Here is a 24144-nt window from a genome sequence, read left to right as displayed (position 1 = left end):
TGTTCACATCAATCCTTTGCCTAAAATCAATACATACCATTGTACCTACTTCGCATTAGTAGGAGCAAATCTACTGCGCTGGCCAAAAACTCTGTATAGTTTTTTCCATAAAATAAGGTATTTTTCATTTTCACCAATAACTTTATTGATTTGGATATTTTGAGTATGTCGGTTATCTCCCACGTGGTATAACAACAATTGCTCTCAACTAATGTCTCGATTTGATTGCTATCAACTTCAACTGGTCATCCAGCAAGAAATCTGGCTCAAAACTTTGCAAACCACTGACACATTTGATCAGTTTACAGCACCTTCTCCATACACTGCACAAATCGTTTTTTGCATTTCAGTTGCATTTTTACCTTTCTTGAAATAATAAAACACAATGTGCCAACAATGCTGCTTATTTTCTTCCAACTTCAATATTAAATGGCTACACAAAAATTCACCAATTTTGTTTTTAAAAAATGCACGTTGATATAACAGCTGTCACAATACAATCTAACAAAATTGTTTCAAATGAAGTTAAAGACAACTAAGCGCTACTAAAGCCATTTATGAGAAAAACCAAACAAACTTTTTGGCTAACCTAATACATGGCTTCTTACCATGAAAACCTACTCCAGGTTACCTCTAATCATAATGCCACCTCAGAGTTAAGTTGTGTACTTGCAAAGGTCTGATGAGATATGAGCATTCTGGGCTAAAAAGGCCACATCGAAGGAAGTAGGGAAGGACTGTTCATTCTACACTATGTATATGACTGTCAAGAGTGCTACGAGGGCCCTTCAGTATCATTTCAAATCCTAAAAATGAATCTTAAGTCCCCACTGTAGTATTTTTTATGACTTCTAGTCAGTAAAGATCTAAGTAGCTAAGGGAATTCAGGCTCTAAGTAGCTTCTCAAAGGTCAATTATTACCTGGCTCAGAGAGAACACACACAGAGCAGCCTGGGCCCAGCTAACCACTTAAGATACTGTTCCTTTCCTGCTGAAATTGTCAAGTTTTCTCTAGGTACCTAGAGAGGGTCTCTTTACTGTCTGCTATATACAAGAAGCATGACCTGTTTTCATTACATTTCTTAGTGCCTTGCAAACATCGATATCCATGGGCAAACTCCGTAACACACTTATAAGTTCTGTCCATGTTCTAATAAGAAACTTATCCATGTTTTAACAAATTTCAAATTCTTCTCTTTAGCAGGAAATTATGTTTCTAAACCCTTTTTTTTTTTTTTTTTTGCCTTTTTCATAAACACCAGCTTTCTTACCAGAAAGAAGTTACCATATCTGTATTAAGGCACAACACAATTATACTGTCATTGTAGCAGAAATACCTGCTCTTCCTTCCCTTGATCTTGGCTAAGACTGCGCACCACAGTAGAGAGAAAGGCATTTGATATTTGTTCCTCATCTGAAGTACAGAGAAGGTGCCTAAAAGCTAAGACTCTTGGGATTGTCATGGTCTTTGGTCCTGTGTCCAAGTTCATAAGTCTCTACTGCTGCTGAAAATGGACATTAAAATTTGTCAAAAATATAAAAGCACAACCTCAAGTGTCATTCCTCCTGAGTCCACCTTTGGGAAAAATTGCCAAAGCTCTGGCCCTTAGCAAAGGTACAATTACATATCCTGGCCACTCTAAGGAATTAAAGAGAGAATGTCCAGAGGTACACAACTGCAAGTCTTGCACCTGTGCAGGGGGCGAGGTGCAGTTATATGGTAACACACTCAGTGTTACTCTAAGTTCCCAGGGTACATGGAGAAGGCAGACGGAAAGGGCATCATCTAATCTGTTCCACCTACTCTTAACTCATCCAGTTCAGGGTTTTTACACGTTTCTTTTGTTTTACACTTATATTGAGACAATGTTTTCCAAAGAATTGACAACTAAATTATTTAGCTTTCACTATACTAAAACACATGAAAAGGGAAGTGGTAAAAGAATTCCTTGAAACATAATTTGTTCAAATTGTTAATATACATTGACGTTAATTACATTAAAATATTCTATAAACCTGTAAGATTTGCTGTCATCCAAAATCAGATGTTATTAAAATAATACCAAAACCACCTCTGAAATTTTCCAAGTCTATTAAGTGTCAGTGAGTGGTTAATTCTGACTCTCTGATGAGCTTTCTCCCTTGATAGTTTCTCGAATCTTGTTTATGGAATATTTTTCAAATATGCTGAAACAGTATCCTGTAACATTAATCCTTTGGATTGCATTAAAAAAATTTTAATTGTTTTGCCTTGCTGACTATTTTTAGAGGGTTAGGCCCAATCTTTGCCTCTCCAAAATATGTTGGATTCTTTTTAGTAATACAAGCAGCTCCACTGTCTCTTATTATGGTTCATTATCAATTTCGCAACAGAAAAGAAGCAGGAAGTTCTCTCCTCTATTAAGACAGCTAATATCCCAGAACCAGCACTCTTTTGCCACTTAATTTTCTAATGGGTCAAGATTCTTATTTTCTTCATCGGTAGAACTATCCATTGATTCACAGATTTAGGACTGTTAGGATGAAAGGCGAGGGCACCTCAAATTACTTCAAAGCGGCACCCAAACTTAAGCAAGTTGGAAAAGAATCCTATAGTTTCTGACTAAACTCTGATTCATAAGCCAATTTTTAGTCACCTCTTATTCCAAGTAATAACAGGTTGTGGTTAGGGGATCAGACCAAGTAAATATTTAAAAGTATGTGTTGGATTATTACTGAAAATTCTGAGGACTAGAAGTATACATATGCAAAGTCTAAGTGTCACTGTTATTTTCTTAAAATTTGCATTGTTACACTTCTGAAATACTAAAATTCAGAAATACTAAATTCTTAAAATTTCAATTGTCCCACAATGACTGAACCAAGTACTAGAAATGCAAAAACAGGCACTGAAAACATAAAAATGATGGGAAAATAAAATTAAATCTTAGACTACTTTGTTATATGATTAAAATTTTTCACTTGGTTAATGTCGCTTTTACTTCTGAATATTCAAAACAATTTAAAAAGGCAAAAACAGGTTCTCTTTCACTCATTTTCTCTAACACCTAATTTTCTATAACTTGTTTTTCCTAGCTTAGAAATTTCCCTCCAAGAAATATGGAAAGATTATTCTCATTTAAATATCTCTGGGAAAAATAAGCCTTACCGGTGGACTTTATAATTATTTCTCTCATTTATTACAATAAAAATACTCTATTAAAGAACTGTATTATTTGCTGTCTTTTAGTTAAAAGTTTATCTCCAAGATTTTTAGCTGAAAGTTTATCTCCAACTGCCCTATGTTTCATCTTACTTAAAAATTAAAAAGATGGAGAAAATAATTGTAAATAAAGGATTAATCTGTAATCTGACTTCAGAGAAGTACAATAAATGATAGGACCAGAAAACAGCAACTTAAGGACATATCACTTAACCCTGTACTACTTTAAATCAGAATTTGATAACCTGGGTACTACTGACATTTTGGGCTAGATATAATTCTTTGTTGAAGGGGGCTATCTTATGTAATGTAGGTATTTACCAACATCCTTGACCTGTATCAGCTACATGCCAATACAACTCACTCAGTTGTGACAAGTAAAGTATTTCAAGACATTGCTAAATGTCTTCTGGGAACAAATTCACCACCTGTTGAGAACCATTATTGAACAGTGTATCACATTTCCTACCCTTTGCACTCAACAGCTAATCAGCTCTCATGTATCCAATGAAATTCTGAAGGAAGTACACAGACTAATAAAAATATTATTTTTAATTAAACAAGGCTTAACTTAAGGCATCATACTGACATCTACTGGCTTGGTACTAAACTGTACACTTGATATATACTGCAAAAAACCTCTCAAAATTATAAGTAATATAGATGTTATTCTTAGAAAATAGAACAATTCCTTGAAAGCAGTAACATTAACATCAGAACTATTAATTCTATTTAAAGCCTTACATATATAATATCAATGGTAATTGTCAATTGCTTTCTTAGTTTTTGATGGCTGTCCTCTGAATTGAAATTTTAATGAATGTTTTTATGACATTCATAACACTTGCACAACTTAAGCATCATGCTATTTTATGATTTATAGTGAAATTTTAAAATACTAAAAAAAAATTTTTAAACCCCAATAATTAAATAAATAAAATTGCTACAATTGTCTAGGTGTTTTAATAAAAGACATTTAGTAATTAAATACTACTGTCAATTAAATAGATGAACTTTATTGGGGTTAAAACTATAACAAAGTTCATCTAAAACATTTTGCAATGCAAAATTATTTCACTCAAGGAGAGTTTAATAATTTGAATGCCAGGAATTACAAGCAATTTTCAAAAGCAAAGACTCTCACATTCATAAAACTTTATACATCATTTGAACTAACAGACATTTATACTATTAAAATCAAACATGCATCACTTTCAAACATCTTGTATCATGATTTTTTTATATTACATTATTTAACAGCATTCCTCATCATTGCATGTATCATCATACATTTGCACCATTCTCCTTGGATTTTTGATCTTTATCTTCACTCTTCACATTATCCTATAAAGACAAGGAAAAAGTATGTTTTATTAAATTCTCTTAAATGTAACTTTAAAAAATACTAAACATTAGTAAACAGAGACATTGTTTACTATGGAAAATTGACCCTGGAGGCAACTATGAAAGAAATCTTTCAATTCTAGGCAGAGCAGCTTCTAGTATTTGAAAAAGCCATCTGAACCCTTAGGAATAAGAACAGTGAAATTCTTGTACTACAAATTTTTTTCCTTCTTGTTCTGAAAGAAAAGATTGTGGCAGATCTCTCAGTTACTGAGATTAGTTTACAATGGCATTGAGTTACTAGATTCTTCTTTAGTAACAAAAAATACTAATTAATTAATTTTGAGAGTGCCAAAGAGTTTCTCAACTCTGCCCCACAGTAAATGGGTTTCAAAAGGATGTGAATGGTGCCTGGGCTGGGTGACTCAGTTAGCTGGAGCATCGTTTTGTAAACCCAAAGGCTGCAGGTTTGATCCATCAGGGTGCATATGGGGACTGTGTGGGGGGCAGGAGACAACCAATTGATATTTCCCTTTCACATTGATGTTTCTCTCTCTAAAATCAATATAAAAAATATCCTTGGGTAAGGATTAAAAACAAACAAAAAAACCCCAACCTGTTCTTTTAAAAAAGGAAAAAAAGGAAGTCTGTATATATAAACCATGTTGATATCCCAATTAAGTTCTAGAAAAATATAATATTTTTGGAATTGCTTTAGAGTAATTTGATGAAGGGCAGAGTACGACAATTATTTGCTCCCAGAAAAACCACTAGAGCTTAATAACATTAAAATTGCCAGAAATATTTAACCCTTTAAGTCCAACATCGCTGTGAGCGATGCTGACAAATTTTCCCAAAAAATGCCTGCATCACTCCCAGTGACTCTTTTTTCGATGACTATAAATGTAAATAACAATGGAATAATTCATATTTTATGTTTTGTTCTTTTTTTGTACCTCAGGTTATATATTGATATAACTTTTTCTCATGTTGATACAAATTTAAAATTACGCACGGAACTCAAAGGGTTAAAAATAAAAATAATGAAAATGTTGAAAAACTTATGAAATGTACAAAACTACTAACCTTTTTGAGAACAGTGTGGATTTCATCCATTACTGTGGATAAGTTTCTGATTGTCTTATTCAGTTGGTTTTCAAATTGCAAATTCATGTTTTCAGAAATCTTTAAGTTTTCTTGTAACTGACTAAGGTCCTTTTTAACTTCTTTGAGTTCACCAGAGAGGCTTTTGTTGGAATTCTCCAAATTTAATATGGTTTTTTCATCTTCATCTGTCAAAAAAAAGCATATATAATTCCCTAAAATGGCCATAAATGTCCATTTCAACAGTTATAAAGCACACTGCAATACTCACATTTTACCTATGTATTACTTCTAAATCCAGGTTCCATTTTTAGATGATTGTATAGACTAGATAGGTAACAGACACTGGACAAAACTAAGAGGATTAAAAGGATGAAATTGAATGATAACGAACCTGAGAATACACATGAAGATCTAAGATTAAGTCTTATAAAGCTAAGCAATCTCTAATCTTTAACAGAAATGGTCAAAAGTAAAGTTACATTATGTGGCCTAGACTAGAACATAGAACACATGGTATGGCTATGCATACATGTACAGGTATGTGTATATGTACACACATATGTATCCCAATAGGGTGTTAGAAGTACAGTCATACCCAATTCTGTTCCTTACCAGTTTTTTCTTCCAGTAACTGTAGCTTCTGCTCTACTTCAGCTCTTACTTTTTCACTCTTTTCCAATTTTTGCAACAGGCTTCCTACATCTACCATCGCACCATTATATACAATAAGGCCAACATTTTCTTCCACATCCTTCGATTCCTGTTTTACTGTTGGTGTTGGAAGTAACAACCTGTTTCCTATGATATAATACAGAACATACCATCTTTTATTTTTCTTTAATTGGTAACATAATTATATAATGGCACAATCTTAAAATAATATACTCAAACCTAGCATATCTTCTTGCAGTGCTTCAGACTCCTCATGGTTTTCTTCATCTTTAGAGGTATCTGTTAATTTCCGGTAAAAGCAAGATTCACGAAGTACTACTTTATTTAGAAGCTTCTTTACCTGTTTGTTATACAAGTTAAACAAATTAAAAAAATTAAACTAAGTTTTTGACACCCCCAGAACAAAACCACATTCTAATTTTCACATATAATAAACACAGATGGCATCTCCTTTCTCAGGTATCCCCTCCCACTCAATTAGAACATTTAATCTTTGAACTGTCTTCCCTATAAACCTAAAATCCCAATTATCATTTGAAACAACTTTTGTTAAAAAAAAAAAGTCTAACACTGAAACACTAACACAAAGATGTACAAAGATGCTTATTATAGTATAGTTTGAACAAGTGTTTATTACAGCATAGTTTACAATTCTAAAAAATGGAAAGCCAGCCAGCAACTGGGACTAGTTAAGGCAATTATAATGCATCTATATACCATGTAATACAAAGCGGTCATAAAAATCATGAAGTGAGTCTATTTTCAGGGTATAATGCCGATGATAGATTGTTAAATGAAAAAAGTTATCTATCAATATGTATAGAATGATTTCATGCATCCTGGATGGGAAATAGAGAGGGGACTTTTAACTCTTTTACTTTATACATTTCAGAAGTGCTTGACTGTATTCCCATTATATTTAGTACATATTACTGTATCGCTTTTATATTTCAAAAAGTAAAAGATTAAAAAGATAGTACTAAAAAATGGTTTTCATTTTAAGTATTCACAAGATTACCTGAGCCCGAGAAAGATGTAGTCCAAGAGTATAAAGTATTTCTTCCAAATCCTTTTCAAGAAGGTAACCACAATGACTTTGATCAAAATAAACAAATGCCATTAACAGATCCCTGTTAATTGTGATCATCTGAGTCTTTTCTTTTTCCTAAAGAAAATGTAGAAGACATAGTATACTTTTTATCCCTGAAAAATGAGAAATTGAGACTGTGTCCATATAATAGCAAAAATTGGAAAAGACCTTTACCTCATCTTAGCTTAAAATAAGCTGATCTGGTTTATGTGTATGGGAGAAAGGAATAAGACATACTGGTTATCTGACAACCACAAGTACCAAGATTTCAGAAGTTTGCTCTGATTGGTAATATACAGATATACAAAGACCAATAAACTTCATGACTATGTTATGTTTAATGAGTCTGGATTATTAAGAAATGGAATTATCACATTATAGAGAATACAGGAAACAATAAATACCTTGTCTTTAGAGGGCCTTTCCTTGCAGTACCTGTTGATATCCCTTTTGTCATCTCGTTTGTTTATTTCTTCTTCATCCCGATCTATAAAATACAACAGCAGCAAAAAACTCATTATTACAGACTTTCAACTACAACAGAGACCAAAAATACTTTTCTATTACTGATCAGTTTCAATACACATTAGCAAATATGGTGGTGAATATACAATATATAGATGATGTATTAAAGAACTGTACCTATAAAACCTATAATTTTATTAACCAATGTCACCCCAATAAATTAAATTTTAAAAGACACATTAGAAAAGAAACATATGAATAAAAATAGTTTGGATTTTGTAAGAAATGATTATAAAGAATGAGAGGAGGAAGAATTTTATAAAGAGATTAGTGAGAAGAAAAAACTTACTTTACTGAACTAAAGAACTTAATTCTATAACTATCTACATGACACAGTTCAAAAAATGAATTTTATACATAAAATTGAAAACTATTACACAAACTTAAACAAGACAGAGCAAAGTATATTTTCTAAAAGCTAAAAGGAAAAACAGCCAACATAGTAAAACTGACTACAGATAAATTATTGCAAAATAACACTACATATGAGGTAATGAAATATTAAGATAATTAAGGCCTGTGTTAATACCCAGATTTTCCAGATGTACTAACACTACTATATGTTTCCCATAATAAAAGGTGAAAACTTGGATAAATTAGTCTTAAAAAAAATTAACCCTGGCTGCTGTGGCTCAATAGACTGAGTGCCGACCTGTGAACCAAAAGGTTGCTGGTTCTATTCCCAGTCAGGGCACATGCATGGGTTGTGGGCCAGGTCCCTGGTGTGAGAGGCAACTGATGTTTCTCCCGCACACTGATGCTTCTTTCCCTCTTCTTCTCCCTCCCTTCCCCTTTCTCTAAAAATAAATAAATAAAATCTTAAAAAAAAAATTAATAAGGTGAAGGCCTGGCTGCTGTGGCTCAATGGATTGAGCATCGGCCTGCAAACCTAAGTGTCGCTGGTTCAAAACCCAGTCAGGGAACATTACTAGGTTGCACAATAGGTCCCCCCAGTTGGGGGCGCGTGAGAGGCAACCACACAGTGATGTTTCTCTTCCTCTCCTTCTACTTTCCCCCTCTCTAAAAATAAAAATAAATAAATAAATAAATAAAATTGTAAAATTGTAAAAAAAAAAATAGTGCTTTAAAAAAAAATTAGTAAGGTGAATCTGTAACTGTGGAAGATTTGACTTGAAGTGTGTACTTTAGTAAATAGTCTTAATAAAATTCGAACACCAAAAAGTATACTTGAGCAGTTTAGACAAATCATGACCATTACTTTAGTTTTATTAAAGATCTTATTTTTAGAGAGGGGAAGGGAACAAGAAAGAGAGAGAGGAAAACACTGATGTGAGAAACATCAACTAGCTGACTCCATGGCAACTCACTGCTTTGCAGGACAGTGCCCCACCAATTTAGCCCCATCAGTCAAGGCATGACACTAATTTTTTTTCTAGATTACAATACTATCTTTTGCTATTAAAAATATATATATAATGCAACTTCTCCAAAATTAAAAATACATAATAAGATACTGGCAAAAAAGTAAACTTCTTTCCCTTTCCTATCTCCAGGTTACACAGTTCTCTAAGACCTCAGCCAGCCATCACCTTCATGTCAAGCACTTTTTCTTTTTTCTTGATTTTTTATTCTCTCCATGTCAAGCACTTTTACCAGCTTACTGAGACCCCTAATGTTAAAGAAATAATCTGCTAAGGATTGAATTGTAGCCTCTAAAATCCATATGTTGAAGTCCTAACCCCCAATACCTCAGAATGTTACCTCATTAAAAGAATGGGTCTATACAGAGGCAATCAAGTTAAAAGGAGGTCATTAGGATGAGCTCTAATCGAATGACAGGTGTCTTTTTTTAAAATTTTTATTTTTGTCCTTACCCAAGGGACATATGACTGATTTGTTTATAGAAAGGGGACATTTGGGGAGAGAAGTGGTAAGAAGGGGAAGGGTCTAGTCAAAGAACATGTATAAATGACCCATGGACATAGACAACTGGGTGGGGACTGAATGTGGGAGAAGGGAGGGACAGGGTGCAGAGAAGAAGCAAGAGGGGGAAAAAAGTGAGACAACTGTAATGGAAAAACAAACAGAAAAATTTTTAGTGGGGTGAAAAAATAAAAATATAAAGAATAGAAATGCAAGTTCAGTGAATATTAGAAGGACAAGGATTTTCCTTCACACTGTATATATTTTCTCCCTATCTGATCCCTCCAGAATTTGAGATTCTAAAGAAGTAAATAATGACCTAAGTTTCTTTGCATAAAACTAATAAGACCAGTTGTTAATAGAGGTTTTTTTTTTGTTTTTTTTTTAACTAAGACTTTGAATGGAATGTCATGCCTAAAGGAGACATGCTTGGGCTTTGGTTGTTACCAAAAAGCCCTGAGTAACTGGGACAGACTTTCAAAGGTAATAAAATCCCACGAGATAAAAGGCCTGGTACCTTGGATGGATGAGCGGTCCATAGCAATCTTTCCAGGGAAGGAATGAAGGTTGTTTTCCTGAAAGATGGCTAGAAGGGACCTTAAGGCACAATGGAAAACCAGGAGGACCTGGATAAGACAGGTGTTTACAGGCAAGGCTGAATGCCAGGTATGTGGCTCAGCTTCTGTGCCCTGAAGGGCAGACTGAAGGTCACCCTAAATGTTCCTTGCATGAGTTCCAGCAAAGCAGAACTAAAGATCATAAGTGATCATTTGCTGCTCTTGTTGTGTTTATGCAAATGAACAGGATAAATTAAAAATGAACTTAATGCAGTCCCTTTAATGACAAGGAGGGTAATCTTAGGGAGAAAAATCACGATTCAAGGAAGATCACAATGCCCAGTGGTAGACTATAAAGTAGTGCAGCTAACCGTCTTTAAAGTTTCTTTTCATTTAAAATTTGTTTTCATTTGAAAGTTAAACTATGTCTGTGGCATTATCAAAGATGCTTAACTTACAGGCAAGAAGAATGTCAAATGCCTTGCAACTGGATGTCTTTCTGATAAGACAGTCCTACAGATTTAGAGACTTGTATGTGGGTTATGTTACATAAATTAACATGTGTTTTCTGTTTTCAAAGGGCATAAGCCTACGATCCCATTACCTGAGTGATTGTCTGTACGTATAGGCCTCACTTAATCCTGTCTGCATTGCTGCCTCCTGAGACTCAATGGTTTGGCTGAACTAAGTGGCTGGGTTGGTGAAGAACGGGGTGGTCTGTGGGCTTCACTTTAAAACTGGTTTCTCTTTTCTATCCTAATGGCTTGGACAGAAAGAGCCCAGAGGCCTGAGAGGGGGGAAACCTAAAATATTTCCCTCAGTCCAAACTAAGTATAATGGGCAAAAGGGTTTTGGACAGGTGAGATGGACCTGGCATACCTTCCTCCAAAGAAACCCTTCTTTTCCCTGATGTGGGACACTGAAAAATTAATACCTGTCTTTTGTCATCTAGTGGTTACAGATTGAATGATGTTCTTTAACCCTGTTGCCTCCAGAATACAACACGGATGCCAGCCGGTTAAACCAAGCATGCCGTTGTCCGGAGACAGCCAACCAACCTGGAGTCTGCACGATCCTTCCCCTTGTGGGAAGGCCACCCTCCCCTCCACACCCCCACTCTTATTAGGGATTTCTTGACCCAAGGGTAGTTAGGACGACAACCATGTCCAGCTTGAAGCAGCTAGAGAAGCTCGAGACCTTCGTCCATTGTCCTTTATAAGATTGTAAAGGGTCTTAAGTCTGAGAGGGAGGGATTGTTATTTTTTATTGTTAAAATATTTAACTAATTAATTAATTATTTAAAAAAAAGAAGAAGAAGAATATATGAAAGGGTGAGGCAGGAGAGCTTGTATGTACGACCCATGGGCATGGACTTGGGGAGGGGATTGTTGGGGAAGGGGGGTGCTGGGCGGAGGGGAGCAAAGGGGAAAAAATTGGAACTATTGTAACAATATAATCAATAAAATATACTTAAAAAAAAAAAGGGGGACAGTTGGACATAGACATGTACAGATCGAAGATGATGTGAAGATACAGGAAGAGGATGCTACCTACAAGCCAAGGAGGGCTTCATGGAACAGATTCTTTATTGCTACTACTCAGAAGGAATGAACTCCAGTGTCTCCCTTGATCTCACTTTTAGCCAACAGAACTGAGACACTATAAATTTCTACTGTTTAAGCCACACAGTCTGAGGTACTTTATACAGTAGACCTTGTAAACTAATACATAATTCTTTCATGAACTATATGTAAATATGAAATAGCTTTTTGCAGTTATTTAATTATGTTGAAAAATCTTCAAGAGAAATTTTGGTTCTAGAAACTCCTTGGCTCTCTCAAATGGATCTCCATCAAAAAGTGCAGAGTAACAAAGGTTTATTAATAAAATACATTAGGAGATATAGTAAACACTAGAGATTAAACAGTCCTTAAGTAGCTACAAAGATATAAATATTTCACACTATATTCCCTTCTTGAACATCTATAACACACATAAAAAGCTAAGAAATTCTAGGGCTTCCAGCCAAGATGGAGGCCTAGACAGACATGCTGCATCTCCTTTCACAACTAAAAATGAATACAACTACCTCAGAATTAGAGACAACCAGAAGTTCCAGAAAATCAAGCTGCATGGAAATCCAACAAAGATATAAAGAAGAAATACTCATCCAGACAGGTAGGAGGGGCGGAGCTGGGGTGGAGAGGAAACATGTGGTGGTGGCAGCAGCAGGCTGGCAAAAAGGGCAGTCACATGTTTTAAAAAGTCAGGACACCTGGGGAGCACTCCCAGCACCAGCCCAGACCACACAGCTCATGGTCCCAGTGCTGGGGAAAATAAGGCCTCATTGCTCTGACTGTGCAAACCAGTGGGGGGTGGAGCGGAGGAAGAAACTGCCGATCTCTCAGCAGAGTCCGCTTGTTTAAAGGACCCCTACGGTCCTAAAACATCCGCAGACCCACCCACTCTGGGAATGGCAGCCAGAGCAACAGCTAGAGAGGCACCAGTCGCATACGAAGGTGGGAGAAGTGCCTAGAAAAGGGGCAAGTGCTGAGCAAGTGGCATTGTTCCCTCTCAGACCCCTCCTCCACAAACAGCACCACAACGTGGTGAAACAGGTTGCCCAGTACTGACAAATACCTAGGGCTCCACCCCTTACAACGTAACAAGTGCAATAGCTCTACCTAAGACACAGAAGCAAACAAACACGGGAACCTGTTGAGTTGAGGAGACAGAAAAGTATGGCCCTAAAGGGGAAACGGATCAAGGTTCCAGTGGAAGAACTAAGCGACGAGGAGAAAAGCCAACCTAACAAATGAGGAGATAGCCAACCTAAAAGACGCAGAGTTCAAAACACTGGTGATAAAGATGCTCACAGACTTGACAGATACCATATCTAAGTATGGCAAATACAATAAGGGAAGAAGTGAAAGCTATGCTAAATGAAACAAAGAAAAATACACACAACACCAGTGGTGAAGGGAAGGAAACCTGGATTCAAATCAATGATTTGGAGCATAAGGAAGAAAAAAACAGACTAGTACAGAATGAGAAAACAAGAATTGAACAAAATGAGGAGAGGTTTAGGAACTTCTGGAACAACTTTAAATGTGCAAATATCTGAACCATAAGGGTGCTAGAAGGAGAAGAGGAAGAGCAAGAAATTGAAAGCTTATTGTGAGAAAATAATACAGGAAAACTTTCCAAATTTGGCGAAGGAAATAGACATACAAGTCCAGGAAGCACAGAGAGTCCCAAAAAAAGCTAGACCCAAAAAGGACCACACCAAGACACATCATAATTAAAATGCCAATGTTGAAAGATAAAGAGAGAATCTTAAAAGCAGCAAGAGAAAAGCAGAGTTATCTACAAAGGGGTGCCTGTAAGACTTTCAGCTGATTTCTCAGAAGAAATTTTGCAGGCAAGAAGGGACTGGCAAGAAGTATTCAAAGTAATGAAAACCAAGGACCCACAACCAATATTACTCTCTCCAGCAAAGCTATCATTTAGAATGAAAGGGAAGATGAAGTGCTTCCCAGACAACGTAAAGCTTAAGGAACTCATCATCAAGCTATTATTATACGAAATGTCAAAGGGACTTACTTAACAAAAGGAAGATCAAAATTATAAACATTAAAATGACAACTCACAACTATCAATAACTGAATCTAAAAAATAAAAACAAAATCCAACTAAGCAAACCAGAACAGAAACAGAATCATAGGTATGGGGATCATTTGGAGGGTTATCAGCTGGGAGGGGGAAGGGGAAGAAATGAGGAAATAGTGCAGGGATTAAGAAGCATAATTGGTTGGTACAAAATAGACAGAGGGGAGTTATATATAGGAAAAGGTGAAACCAAAGAACTTATATGCATGAACCATGGACATGAACAAAGGGGGTGGGATTGCTGGATGGAAGCGGGGTACTGGGCATAGGGGAGAAAAGGGGGAAAAAAATGCAATGCTGTAACAACATAATCAATATATTTAAAAAAAAGGGGGGCGGGGAGGCTAGGAAATTCTGTGGTAAAATATGCAGATCTTTGCTTAACCCAAGCCTCCCAAATTTATTTGGCTGCAATATGCTCTAGTAAGCTTAATACCTGTTAATATCTTGGGATACTCTGGGAAAGGCTGCTTTAGGTTAAGATGTATTTGGATGGTAACGATACAGAGAAAACTTTATATTAAAGAGAATATACATGTTAAAACATGTATGAACCTTGATAACATTATGCTAAGAGAAAAGAAACCAGTTACAAAAAAAATCACATATTTTATGACTCTTAACGTCTAGAATTAAAGAAACAGAGAGCCTAGGGCTGAAGAGGTTATGGGGAAATGGGAGTGACTTTTAATAAGGGGTTTCTTTTTGAGGTAATGAAAGTTATAAAATTGAATATAGCAATGGTTGCACAACTGTGTGAATATTAAAAATCATTAAGTTGTATATTTTTAAATGGGTGCATTTTATGGTATGTAAATTTTATCTCAATAAAGCTTTTATACATAAAAGAAAATAGGCAAATATAAAGCTGGACTGTGGTGATAGTTTCACAATTCTATAGTTACTAAAAATTATTGAATTGTATACTTAAAATGGGTGAGTTTTGTGGTAGGTACTGGCAACCTCAAACTGTTATTAAAAAAAGCAAAAACAGAAACGGAAAATTGCCCTGGCCAGGTGGCTCAGTTGGTTGGAGCACTGTTCCATAAACCAAGAGGTTGCAGGTTCAATTCCTGGTCAGGGCATATGCCTGCGTTGCAGGTTCAATCCTCAGCTGGGGTGCAGACAAGAGGCAACTGATTGGTGTTTCTCTCTCACATCAGTGTTTCTCTCCCACTTCCCCTCACTCCAAAATCAATAAGCATGTATGTCCTGGGGTGAGTATAAAAACAGAATATATTCTATGAAACAACAGAGCTTATCACACCTTTTACAACAGTTTAAGCACCATATTCAGGGAAATGTTTCAAGTTGAAGTGTTAATTATATGTGGAATATATGATAATCAAAAATATACATCTTTATTCTCTTACCTAAAAATAAAACTACTTACTATAAATTTTTCACTAAAGTGTCTATTCTAAAATAGTAAAATTATAGATCTCAATGATAGTCACCAAATAAAAAATGTAAAATAAAAAAATAAATTTGAATTATACCATCTTCTTCATCTTCAGCTTCTTCTGCTTCCATTGGATCGTATTCATCTTGATTATTATCTTCTTCAGTTTCATCATCATCTTTAGAATCATCTTTTCTTTTATCCTCTTTCTATAATTTAAAATCTTAAAATTAATGAGCAAGATATCGCACCAAAAGTTGACTTAACCCCTCTCCCCAAATTTTAAATCCACGATTTACTTGAAATAGAATCACATTATAAATTTCTTATAAGAATAATACACTAAAAATAAACTGCCATCCCTAATATATGTAAATCAAACTATCATTCTGTGAGGTTAAACTAAACAAAAAGAATAAACTACTATAAAACTAGTTACAGATGCTTATATCGACTTAATTCAAAGACTTAAATTTCTAATAATTAAAACCCTTTAGTTTTGCCTTTATGTTTCACTCTTCTGATGGAATCCAACATTTGCTGCGCTCTAGAAGAATAACTGAAAACGTCTGATTACAGACCTTCCTTTCATCTCTATCTTCTTTTTTATCTTTATCATCGCCTGATTTTCTCAGCTTGGGCTTTGGCTCATCAATTTCATCATCTCTTTCTTCTTTTTTATCTTTTCTCTCATCTTTTTTGCTTTTCTTTTCCTTTTCTTTTTTGTCCTCTTTCTCAGGAAGTGATAATAATGATTTGTATATTCTGACACCAAAATCTCTTTGAAGCATTTCATTGAAAAGCTCTGCAAACAATGAAACCTATAAAAAGACACCAACAGTAAACCAGACAACTTTAACTGAACTACTGAAAAAAAAGCCAGCAGTAATTTATCAAATAACTTTCAATAAAAGAATTTCTACAACCTTATACAATTAATCTTCATGATGAATATACTTTATTCATTGACTAACCAAGTTTTTATGAAATGCCTACTGTGTACCAGTGATTCTTCTAGGTATTCGCATATAGTGTGAAAAAAGCAGACAGAAATTCCAACTCAATCCCTGGCTGCTGTGGCTCAGTGGATTGAGCGTTGGCCTGCAAACCATGTGTCACTGGTTCGATTCCCAGTCAGGGCACATGAATAGGTTGCACGTCAGGGCCCCAACTGGGGGTGCGTGAGAGGCAACCACACAGTGATGTTTCTCTCCCTCTCTTTCTCCTTTCCCCTCTAAGGATAAACAAACAAATAAATATATTATTAAAAAAAAAAATTCCAACTCACATGAACTAACAATATAGTGGGGAAAAGTATGGAATAATCACATCAATATCAAATTATAAGAAAATAAGCAGGATGAGAGCACAGAGAGTAAGAAGACTGTAATCAGAAAAGGCATCTCTGATGAGACGACATTTTGAAAACTGACTTGAAGATGGTAGAGGAATGCCATATATAGGTACTAAAAGAGCACACCAGGCAGGGGAAACCAATTCAAAATTCTGAGTAGGTGAGGGGATTAAGAAGTACAAATAGGTAGTTACAGAACAGCCATGGGGAATGTAAAGTACAGTATAGGGAATAGAGTACTCAAAGAACTTGCATGACCCATGGACTTGAACAATGATGTGGGGACTGACCGAGGGAGTGAGGGGTGCTGGGTGGAGGGGGATAGAGGGGGAAAACTTGAGACAACTGTAATAGCATAATCAATAAAAAATAAAATAAAATAAAATAAAATAAATAAAATAAATAAAAAAATCAGGAAACAAGATGACCCTCCTCCCAAAAAGTCTGAGAAGGAAGAATGTATTACTACAATTTGAGAGTCCACGCATAATGACATCTAACATACTTATGAACCTAAAATTATATACTTAATTTCCTATGTAAATATTTCTATGGTTCATTGTTTTCAATAGATTAATCTGAAATGTTAAATATGTAATCTTTTGCAATCTTTTCAGTATATTTGGTAAAACACTTTAATCAGACTGTTTTCCTGATCATGAAGGATAATACAATATATTCAAATTTATAATTGATCTTATAATCAATTTTTCTTTAATTCCTGCTGTCTTTACACATTTTATTTAATTAAAAAAAATAAAAAAAGAACCCTGGCTGGTGTGGCTCAGTGGATTGAGCACTGGCCTGTGAACCACAAATTTGCAGATTCAATTCCTGGTTGGGGGCACATGCCTAGGTTGTGGGTCAGGTCCCCAGCTGGGGATGTGTGAGAGGGAACCAATCACTGTTTCTTCCCCTCCCTTTTTCCCTCCTTTCCCCTCTCTCTAAAAATAAATAAAATAAAATAATCTATTTAAATTTATATATTTTTAGAGAGAAGGGAAGGGAGGGAGAAAAGGAGGGAGAGAAACATTATGTGGTTACCTCTCACACACCCTCAACTGGGGACCTGTCCTGCAACCCAGGTATGTGCTCTCACAGGGAATTGAACTAGCAGCCCTTTGTTTGCAGGCCAGTGCCCAATCCACTGAGCCACACCAGCTAGGGCTATCTTTACACATTTTTAAATTAAAAATTCTATTATCCATAAAATGACCATTAAAGATGTTGAAAAATCTACTTTCTCTTAACCATTAATTTTAAGCTAAACAAAATCTCCCTTTGGGTAAATAAATAGCAAGAGGCATATATTTTCCTTAGTTCCCTATTACCTAGAAATAAAAAGCAATAATTAAAATGTGTTAATATTAGAAATCTAGAACAGTAACTAGAAGAGCAGAATTAATTCTTCATAGTTTTTCACCTACAAGTGTTGAAAGACATATATACACCTAGCATTAATATTAAATCAGGCAAAGATTACATTGTTAATGTAATATGGCTACAGAATAATTTCCTTTAAACTCATGCATCAAAATGACTTCTGAATTCGAATGATAGGTTAAAAGGAATCTAACCAGGGGCATATGTTAAATGGGGAGGAAAAAAAAAAAAAAAGGATCATTTTGTTAGCACAGAGTTGTTTCACAAATTGCTTTGTTTCCACCCAAATAGCATTAATTAGAGATCCCCTTACACCATCAGTTAGATATACAGCGTATACTTTATAAGCATTAGGAATACCAAAGACTTTTGTTCGTATTTCTTGAATGACTACAACATGATGGGCACTACTATGAGTTAAACTTATGGCAACTAGTGATAAAAATAAAATCATATAGTAGATAATGTTTAAGGATACTGGCTTATTGGAATCACTAATGTATCAAAAATAAATATTTTAATATCTATAACATTTTATATCAAGACCAATATAAATGCATTTCATGTTTCTAACTGTCTCAGTAATCCTCTGCAAGGGGGGGATCAAAAAAGCTGGAATTATCTCCTGGAGGGCGGAGATAGTACAGGTTTCCCCCGCTAGGTGACTGTTCTAGGTAGGAATCCATCTATATCAGTGTACCAGCTGGCATTGCTGTGAGAGGCTGTGTTTGGCTTCAGTGAATTTTTTGAAGACTTTTTCAATAGGTTTGCCCATTTCATGATGGGTGATTTACAGGTGCTGCTACCCACACAGCATGTGTTTAGCAGTTCTTGACCAAAAATGGCATGATCCCAGTGCCCCACCCTCCCTATTCACTGTAACTCATCCCAAACAATTTTTTGTTTCCCTGGATGAAGAGAAGTCCTCAAAGGGAAATATCTGCTTATACGGAGAGATGAAACAAAAAAGGGCATCAACAAAATCAATGAGTTCAAAAACTGTTTTGAGCAGTGGAAAAAAATGTCTCTACAGGTGTATTGCATCAAATGGAGAGTAATTTGAAGGTGACTAAAGTTTAAACATATAAGAATAAATACAAAATGTTTTAAAAATAATTTTTGTGTGTGTGTGTGCCCCCCATACATGTGTTAAAATGTCTCTAGTCTAAGTATTTCATTTTCATCTTACCATTTGGTGGACAATGACTTTTTGGGTCGAGTAAGTATGACTGATTTTTCCAATATCATTTGTAAAATAATGTGAGATGCTGGTAAGATACAGTAATTGAACACAATTATAATTCTGTTCAGGCTATTATAAAATTAATATTTTGGGATGTTTCATTTTATTCAAAAAATGAAGTAGTTATTTATTTAGGGATAAACATCTTCAGTTGTTTTGAAAAAATGGGATAAGCTGTATATTATAAAGCAGCTCTAAAATAATGGTACAAAGAAATAGATTCATGTTGAAAATATGAACATCAATTATTTTATCTTACACCTCAATTAATCACAAGTTAAATTTTCAATCCCATTAATTGGTATTTTAATTTTAGAGTAAATAATAAAAGTATTACCTCATTTCCAAGAGAGGTAATTAGACATTATGTACCACACATCTGATATCTTGATGAAAGAATATACCACTACCTATAAAGTAGTCTTAGGAAAAAAAATCAAACCTGAACCTAAGACTTAAGATCCAACTATCGATTTACAGGAAATAGGAGAGTCCAGAGGGACATTCAAACCATACCATAGGAATACAATCAGCAAAGGTGAGTGCAGAAAAATCACGTTTTTCCCCCCAAAATAGTAAGTTGCAAGGAAAAAAACAAAAAAACAGAAGCAGTAAAAAAAAACCTTGAATTACCCAAATCATGCGGCCCTTATGTGGATCCCAATTCAAACTTAAAACAGTACCTCAAATGAATGTTCTTTATTATCTTCTAATCTGTAGTCCAAAAGTACGCTCAAAGACATGATGCTACAATCAAACTTGCCACTTTTTGCAGCCCAATTTGGATGTACAATAATGGCTGGTTCATCAGGCAAAATATATCTTCTTTCCCGACGCTGGCGTTCCATTTCCTCTTGACGCTTTCTTTCTTCTTCCTACATATTTGAAATTTTAAGTAAAAGTTAAACTTCCCCTGCGAGCAAAGTGTTGCTGGTTCGATTCCCAGTCAGGGCACATTACTAGGTTGCATGTCAGGTCCCCAGTTGGGGGCATGAGTAAGAGGCAACCACACAGTGATGTTTCTCGCCCTCTCTTTCTCCTTTCCCCTGTCTCTAAATAAATAAATAAATAAGCAAACAAACAAACAAATAAATTTAAAAAAAAAAAAGTTAAACTTCCATGCACAATATGTGCATACAGTTGACCCTTATAACATGGTTTGAACTGCACAGCCCCACTCATATGTGAGTTTTTTCAATAAATACTTGTAACGTTTCTGACCCATGGCTGGGAGTCTGCGGATGTGGAGGGCTAGCTATATGCACTGACTTAAGCTATTTTATTTAGGAGACTTGAGCACCTACTTATTTTGTTATCCACAGTGGTTCCTGGAACTAATCAATCCCCGACAGATAACAAGGGTAGCAAGTTTTTGGTCAAAAGTTGTACGCAGATTTTTGACTGAGCAGGGGTTGGCAACCCAGCCCCAGTGTTGTTTAAGGGTCAACTGTAATCAAATGTATACCAGGTAAAGAAAAAATTCCCCTGATTCCTTTACCAACGATAAGGACTGAGAAGGGAGAGAGTTCAAATTTACTAAAAATTCTAATTCTCTTTCCTTAAATTTTCTAACATAAGAAACTGCTTTTAAAGAGGGGGACAGGAATACCTATATTAACATTATATAAATCAGGAGATTTGGGGAAATTACTGGTATTAACACAGTTTCTTCTGGATCTTCCTGAATCTCCTCATTAAAAAGAGACAGAATAATCTAGATGCCAAAACCAAAATCCATGCACATTCACAACAAAACAAGGTAACAAGGTACCTCCATACCCACCAATGTACAAGTGGGTGGGAAAAAGCCACATGAACCAAAATATATATGTGTTACTGGTGTCTGTGTGTGGAGAAAGCAGAAGGAAGTAATGGAGTTGTCTGATGGATCTAAGAGCAGGAAAATCACAAAGTCAACGGGAAAGGAAAAGTCAATGGGAATTCAACTGAAAAGCTCAGCAGGTCAATTAAGAACAGTAGCTGAAAATGGACAAGATTCTACTTTGAACAATAGTGAGGACACGGGGGTCCATGTTAAAATCTGAAATGGTCTAGAGCACTCTAGCCCTATGAACTTGCAAAGCTGATTTACCAGGGCATACTTCCAGCACAGGGTCCCACACTGAGGAGAAACTTCTGAGATTAAAATCAATAGTAAGCAGGACAGGGACAACAACAGAGACATAGAAGGAGGAGGTCCAGATAAAACTGATAGAGGGCAAGAGAAATCTCAGCAATCCACCATGTTTTTTGACAGAACAAGAAGACAATAGAACACAGAGCTCTGTGAAGTCAGAAAAGCTATCTGAAGCAACCCGCTTCTGATAAAATTTTAAGCAAACTAAATTCACACAAATATGAGCGATAGGAAACTATTCAGTTCAAATTCCACACAAAGTTAGTATTTTTAAAAAAGAGAAAAAGGAGAACAATTACAACCCTGTGGGTAATGAAAGTGGGCTAGAAAGACATGGTGACAAGCACTTACATTTTACAGTGTGCTAAAAGACATTAAGAAACTTACAAGACATGAAAAGAACATAAAAATACAAAAAGCGAAAAATAAGGTTTTAGCATTCAAGAAATAGATTTAGAAATTTAAGAATAAAACTAGAAGGAATACAAAAGCAAATAAACTCAAGAAATAATGCCTTAAGGGAAGAGAAAAGAGACTTGCTTTTTCATGACAGTATTGTTCACAATAGCAGAGAGGTAAAAACAATCCAATGTCCAGCTACAGATGAATGAAAAAACAAAATGTGGTATACTGTATACATCTGATGGAACATTACTCATCCTTAAAAAGAAATGAAGTTCTGATACATGCTACAACATGGTTGCACCCTGGAGACATTACACTAAGGGAGAGAAGCCAGACACAAAAGGATATTTACTGTACGATTCCACTTACATCAAGTATCTGATACAGGCAAATTCAGAGAGACAGAAAGCATTAGAATAGAGGTTACCAGGGAATAAGGGAGAGGGGTTGTAGAGTTAGTACTGTGTGGTGTAACAGTAATTTATTTATGTAATGTTTTACCACAAAAAGAAGTCTGTTAAAGAGAAACTTCCTGAAAAAATCAGATATTACTTATTGAAAGAGCACACCATGCATCTCAAGTAGTTAATCCAGAATGACCAATATTAAACACATTTCCATTAAAATGACAAATTTGTACATCTAGGCAAAGTAGCAAGTGATAGTATCAGGAAGCAAACTGCATTATCACTTTTTGACAGCAAAACTTTCTCAGGAAAGAAGTAACATATTTAGGGGACTTCTGGTCCAGATGGAGGTGTAGGTAGATAGACATGTTTCGCCTCCTTGCGCAAAACAAGAATCACAACTAACCTTAAAACAAAAAAGCCCAGAACTGCCAGAAAATCAAACTATGGAAGTCCAACAACCAGGGATTTAAAGAAGCCAAATTCATCCATAGTGGTAGGAGGGGTGGAGTTAGGGAGTTAGGGGTGGAGAGCACGTGATGCAGCATGGTGGCACGAAACAGGCAGCTCCATATTCACATGTGGTGGATAAAAATCGGGAGGGATACTAGGAAGCAAGTGATCCCAGCCACAGTCCAGATCACACAATCCAGGGTTCCAGTGCCAGAAAGATAGTGTCACAATTTCTGGCTATAAAAACCAATGGGTGTTGGGATGGCAGAAGAAATGGCCAGTTTCTCAGGAGTCCATTTAAAGGGCCTGCACGGGCTTAGAAAGTACGCAAACCCATCCACTCCGGGTTTGACCACCAGGGCAACAGCCAGAACGGTGCCAGTCACATACAGGAGGTGGGTGAAGTGACTGGAAATGGGCAAAGTGCCAGGCAAGCTTCCAGAAGCCAGGCAGCAGTCTCCTCTCTGACTGCCCTCCACCCACAGGGCCACAAAGCAGTGTAGCAGGTTGCCCTGCCCTGGCTGGTGTGGCTCAGTGGATTGAGCACCCGCCTGTGAACCAAAGCAGGTTGCCCCACCCAGGTGAATACGTAAGGCTCTGCCCCATACAACTTAACAGAAGCGCTGAGATGGGGAGTCAAAGCAACCCTACCTAATACACAGAAACAAATACAGGGAGACTGCCAAATTAAGGAGACAAAGAAATATGGCCGAAATGAAAGAACAGAACAAAACCCCAGAAGAACTAAACAAAACGGAGAGAGTCAATCTATCAGAGGCAGAATTCAAAACACTGGTGATCAGGATGCTCAGTTAACTGATTATGGCAAATACGTACGGGAAGAAATGAAGACTACCCTAAGTGAAATAAAGAAAAATGCACAGGGAACCAACAGTGAAATGAAGGAAGCCGGGATTCAAACCAACAATTTGGAACACAAGGAAGAAATAAACATTCAACCAGAAAAGAATGAAGAAACAAGGATTCAAAAAAAATGGCCCTTGCTGGTGTAGCTCAGTGAATTGAGTGCCAGCCTATGAACAGAAAGGTCAGCGATTTGATTCCCAGATCAGGGCACCTGCCTGGGTTGTGGGTTGGGTCCCCAGTTGGGGGCTTTTCAAGAGATAACCGATCGATGTTTCTCTCCCTTTCTTTCTCCCTACCTTCCCCTCTCGAAAAATAAATAAAACCTTAAAAAAAAAAAAAAAAAAGAATTCAAAACAACAAGGATAGTATAAGAAAACTCTGCTACATCCCCAGAAGTGCCAACAGCCTAATCATAAGGATGCCAGAAGGAGAAGAGGAAGAGC

At 36.0% G+C, this 24144-nt stretch overlaps 1 protein-coding gene across 1 annotated transcript in view; it reads right to left on the bottom strand.

The window, feature by feature from the left end:
- Positions 1 to 3748: 3748 nt before the first annotated feature.
- Positions 3749 to 24144, bottom strand: part of CCAR1 (cell division cycle and apoptosis regulator 1) — a 54596-nt gene continuing 34200 nt past the window's right edge. Inside the window, exons 16-24 of the mRNA XM_090278113.1 lie at positions 20116 to 20307; positions 16034 to 16273; positions 15550 to 15661; positions 7820 to 7902; positions 7344 to 7490; positions 6545 to 6665; positions 6266 to 6451; positions 5633 to 5838; positions 3749 to 4546 (exon numbers count right to left, since the gene is read on the bottom strand). Coding sequence (XP_090134239.1) covers positions 4487 to 4546; positions 5633 to 5838; positions 6266 to 6451; positions 6545 to 6665; positions 7344 to 7490; positions 7820 to 7902; positions 15550 to 15661; positions 16034 to 16273; positions 20116 to 20307 — 1347 coding nt within the window. The 3' untranslated portion in view covers positions 3749 to 4486. The remainder of the gene's footprint in view (positions 4547 to 5632; positions 5839 to 6265; positions 6452 to 6544; positions 6666 to 7343; positions 7491 to 7819; positions 7903 to 15549; positions 15662 to 16033; positions 16274 to 20115; positions 20308 to 24144) is intronic.

Source organism: Furipterus horrens, unplaced genomic scaffold (genome assembly GCF_987537825.1).
Source record: "Furipterus horrens unplaced genomic scaffold, mFurHor1.1.pri manual_scaffold_5, whole genome shotgun sequence".
NCBI classification, from domain to species: Eukaryota; Metazoa; Chordata; class Mammalia; order Chiroptera; family Furipteridae; genus Furipterus; species Furipterus horrens.
The sequence above is the reverse complement of the archived record's forward strand: the minus strand, read 5'-3'. Positions and strand labels throughout refer to the sequence as shown.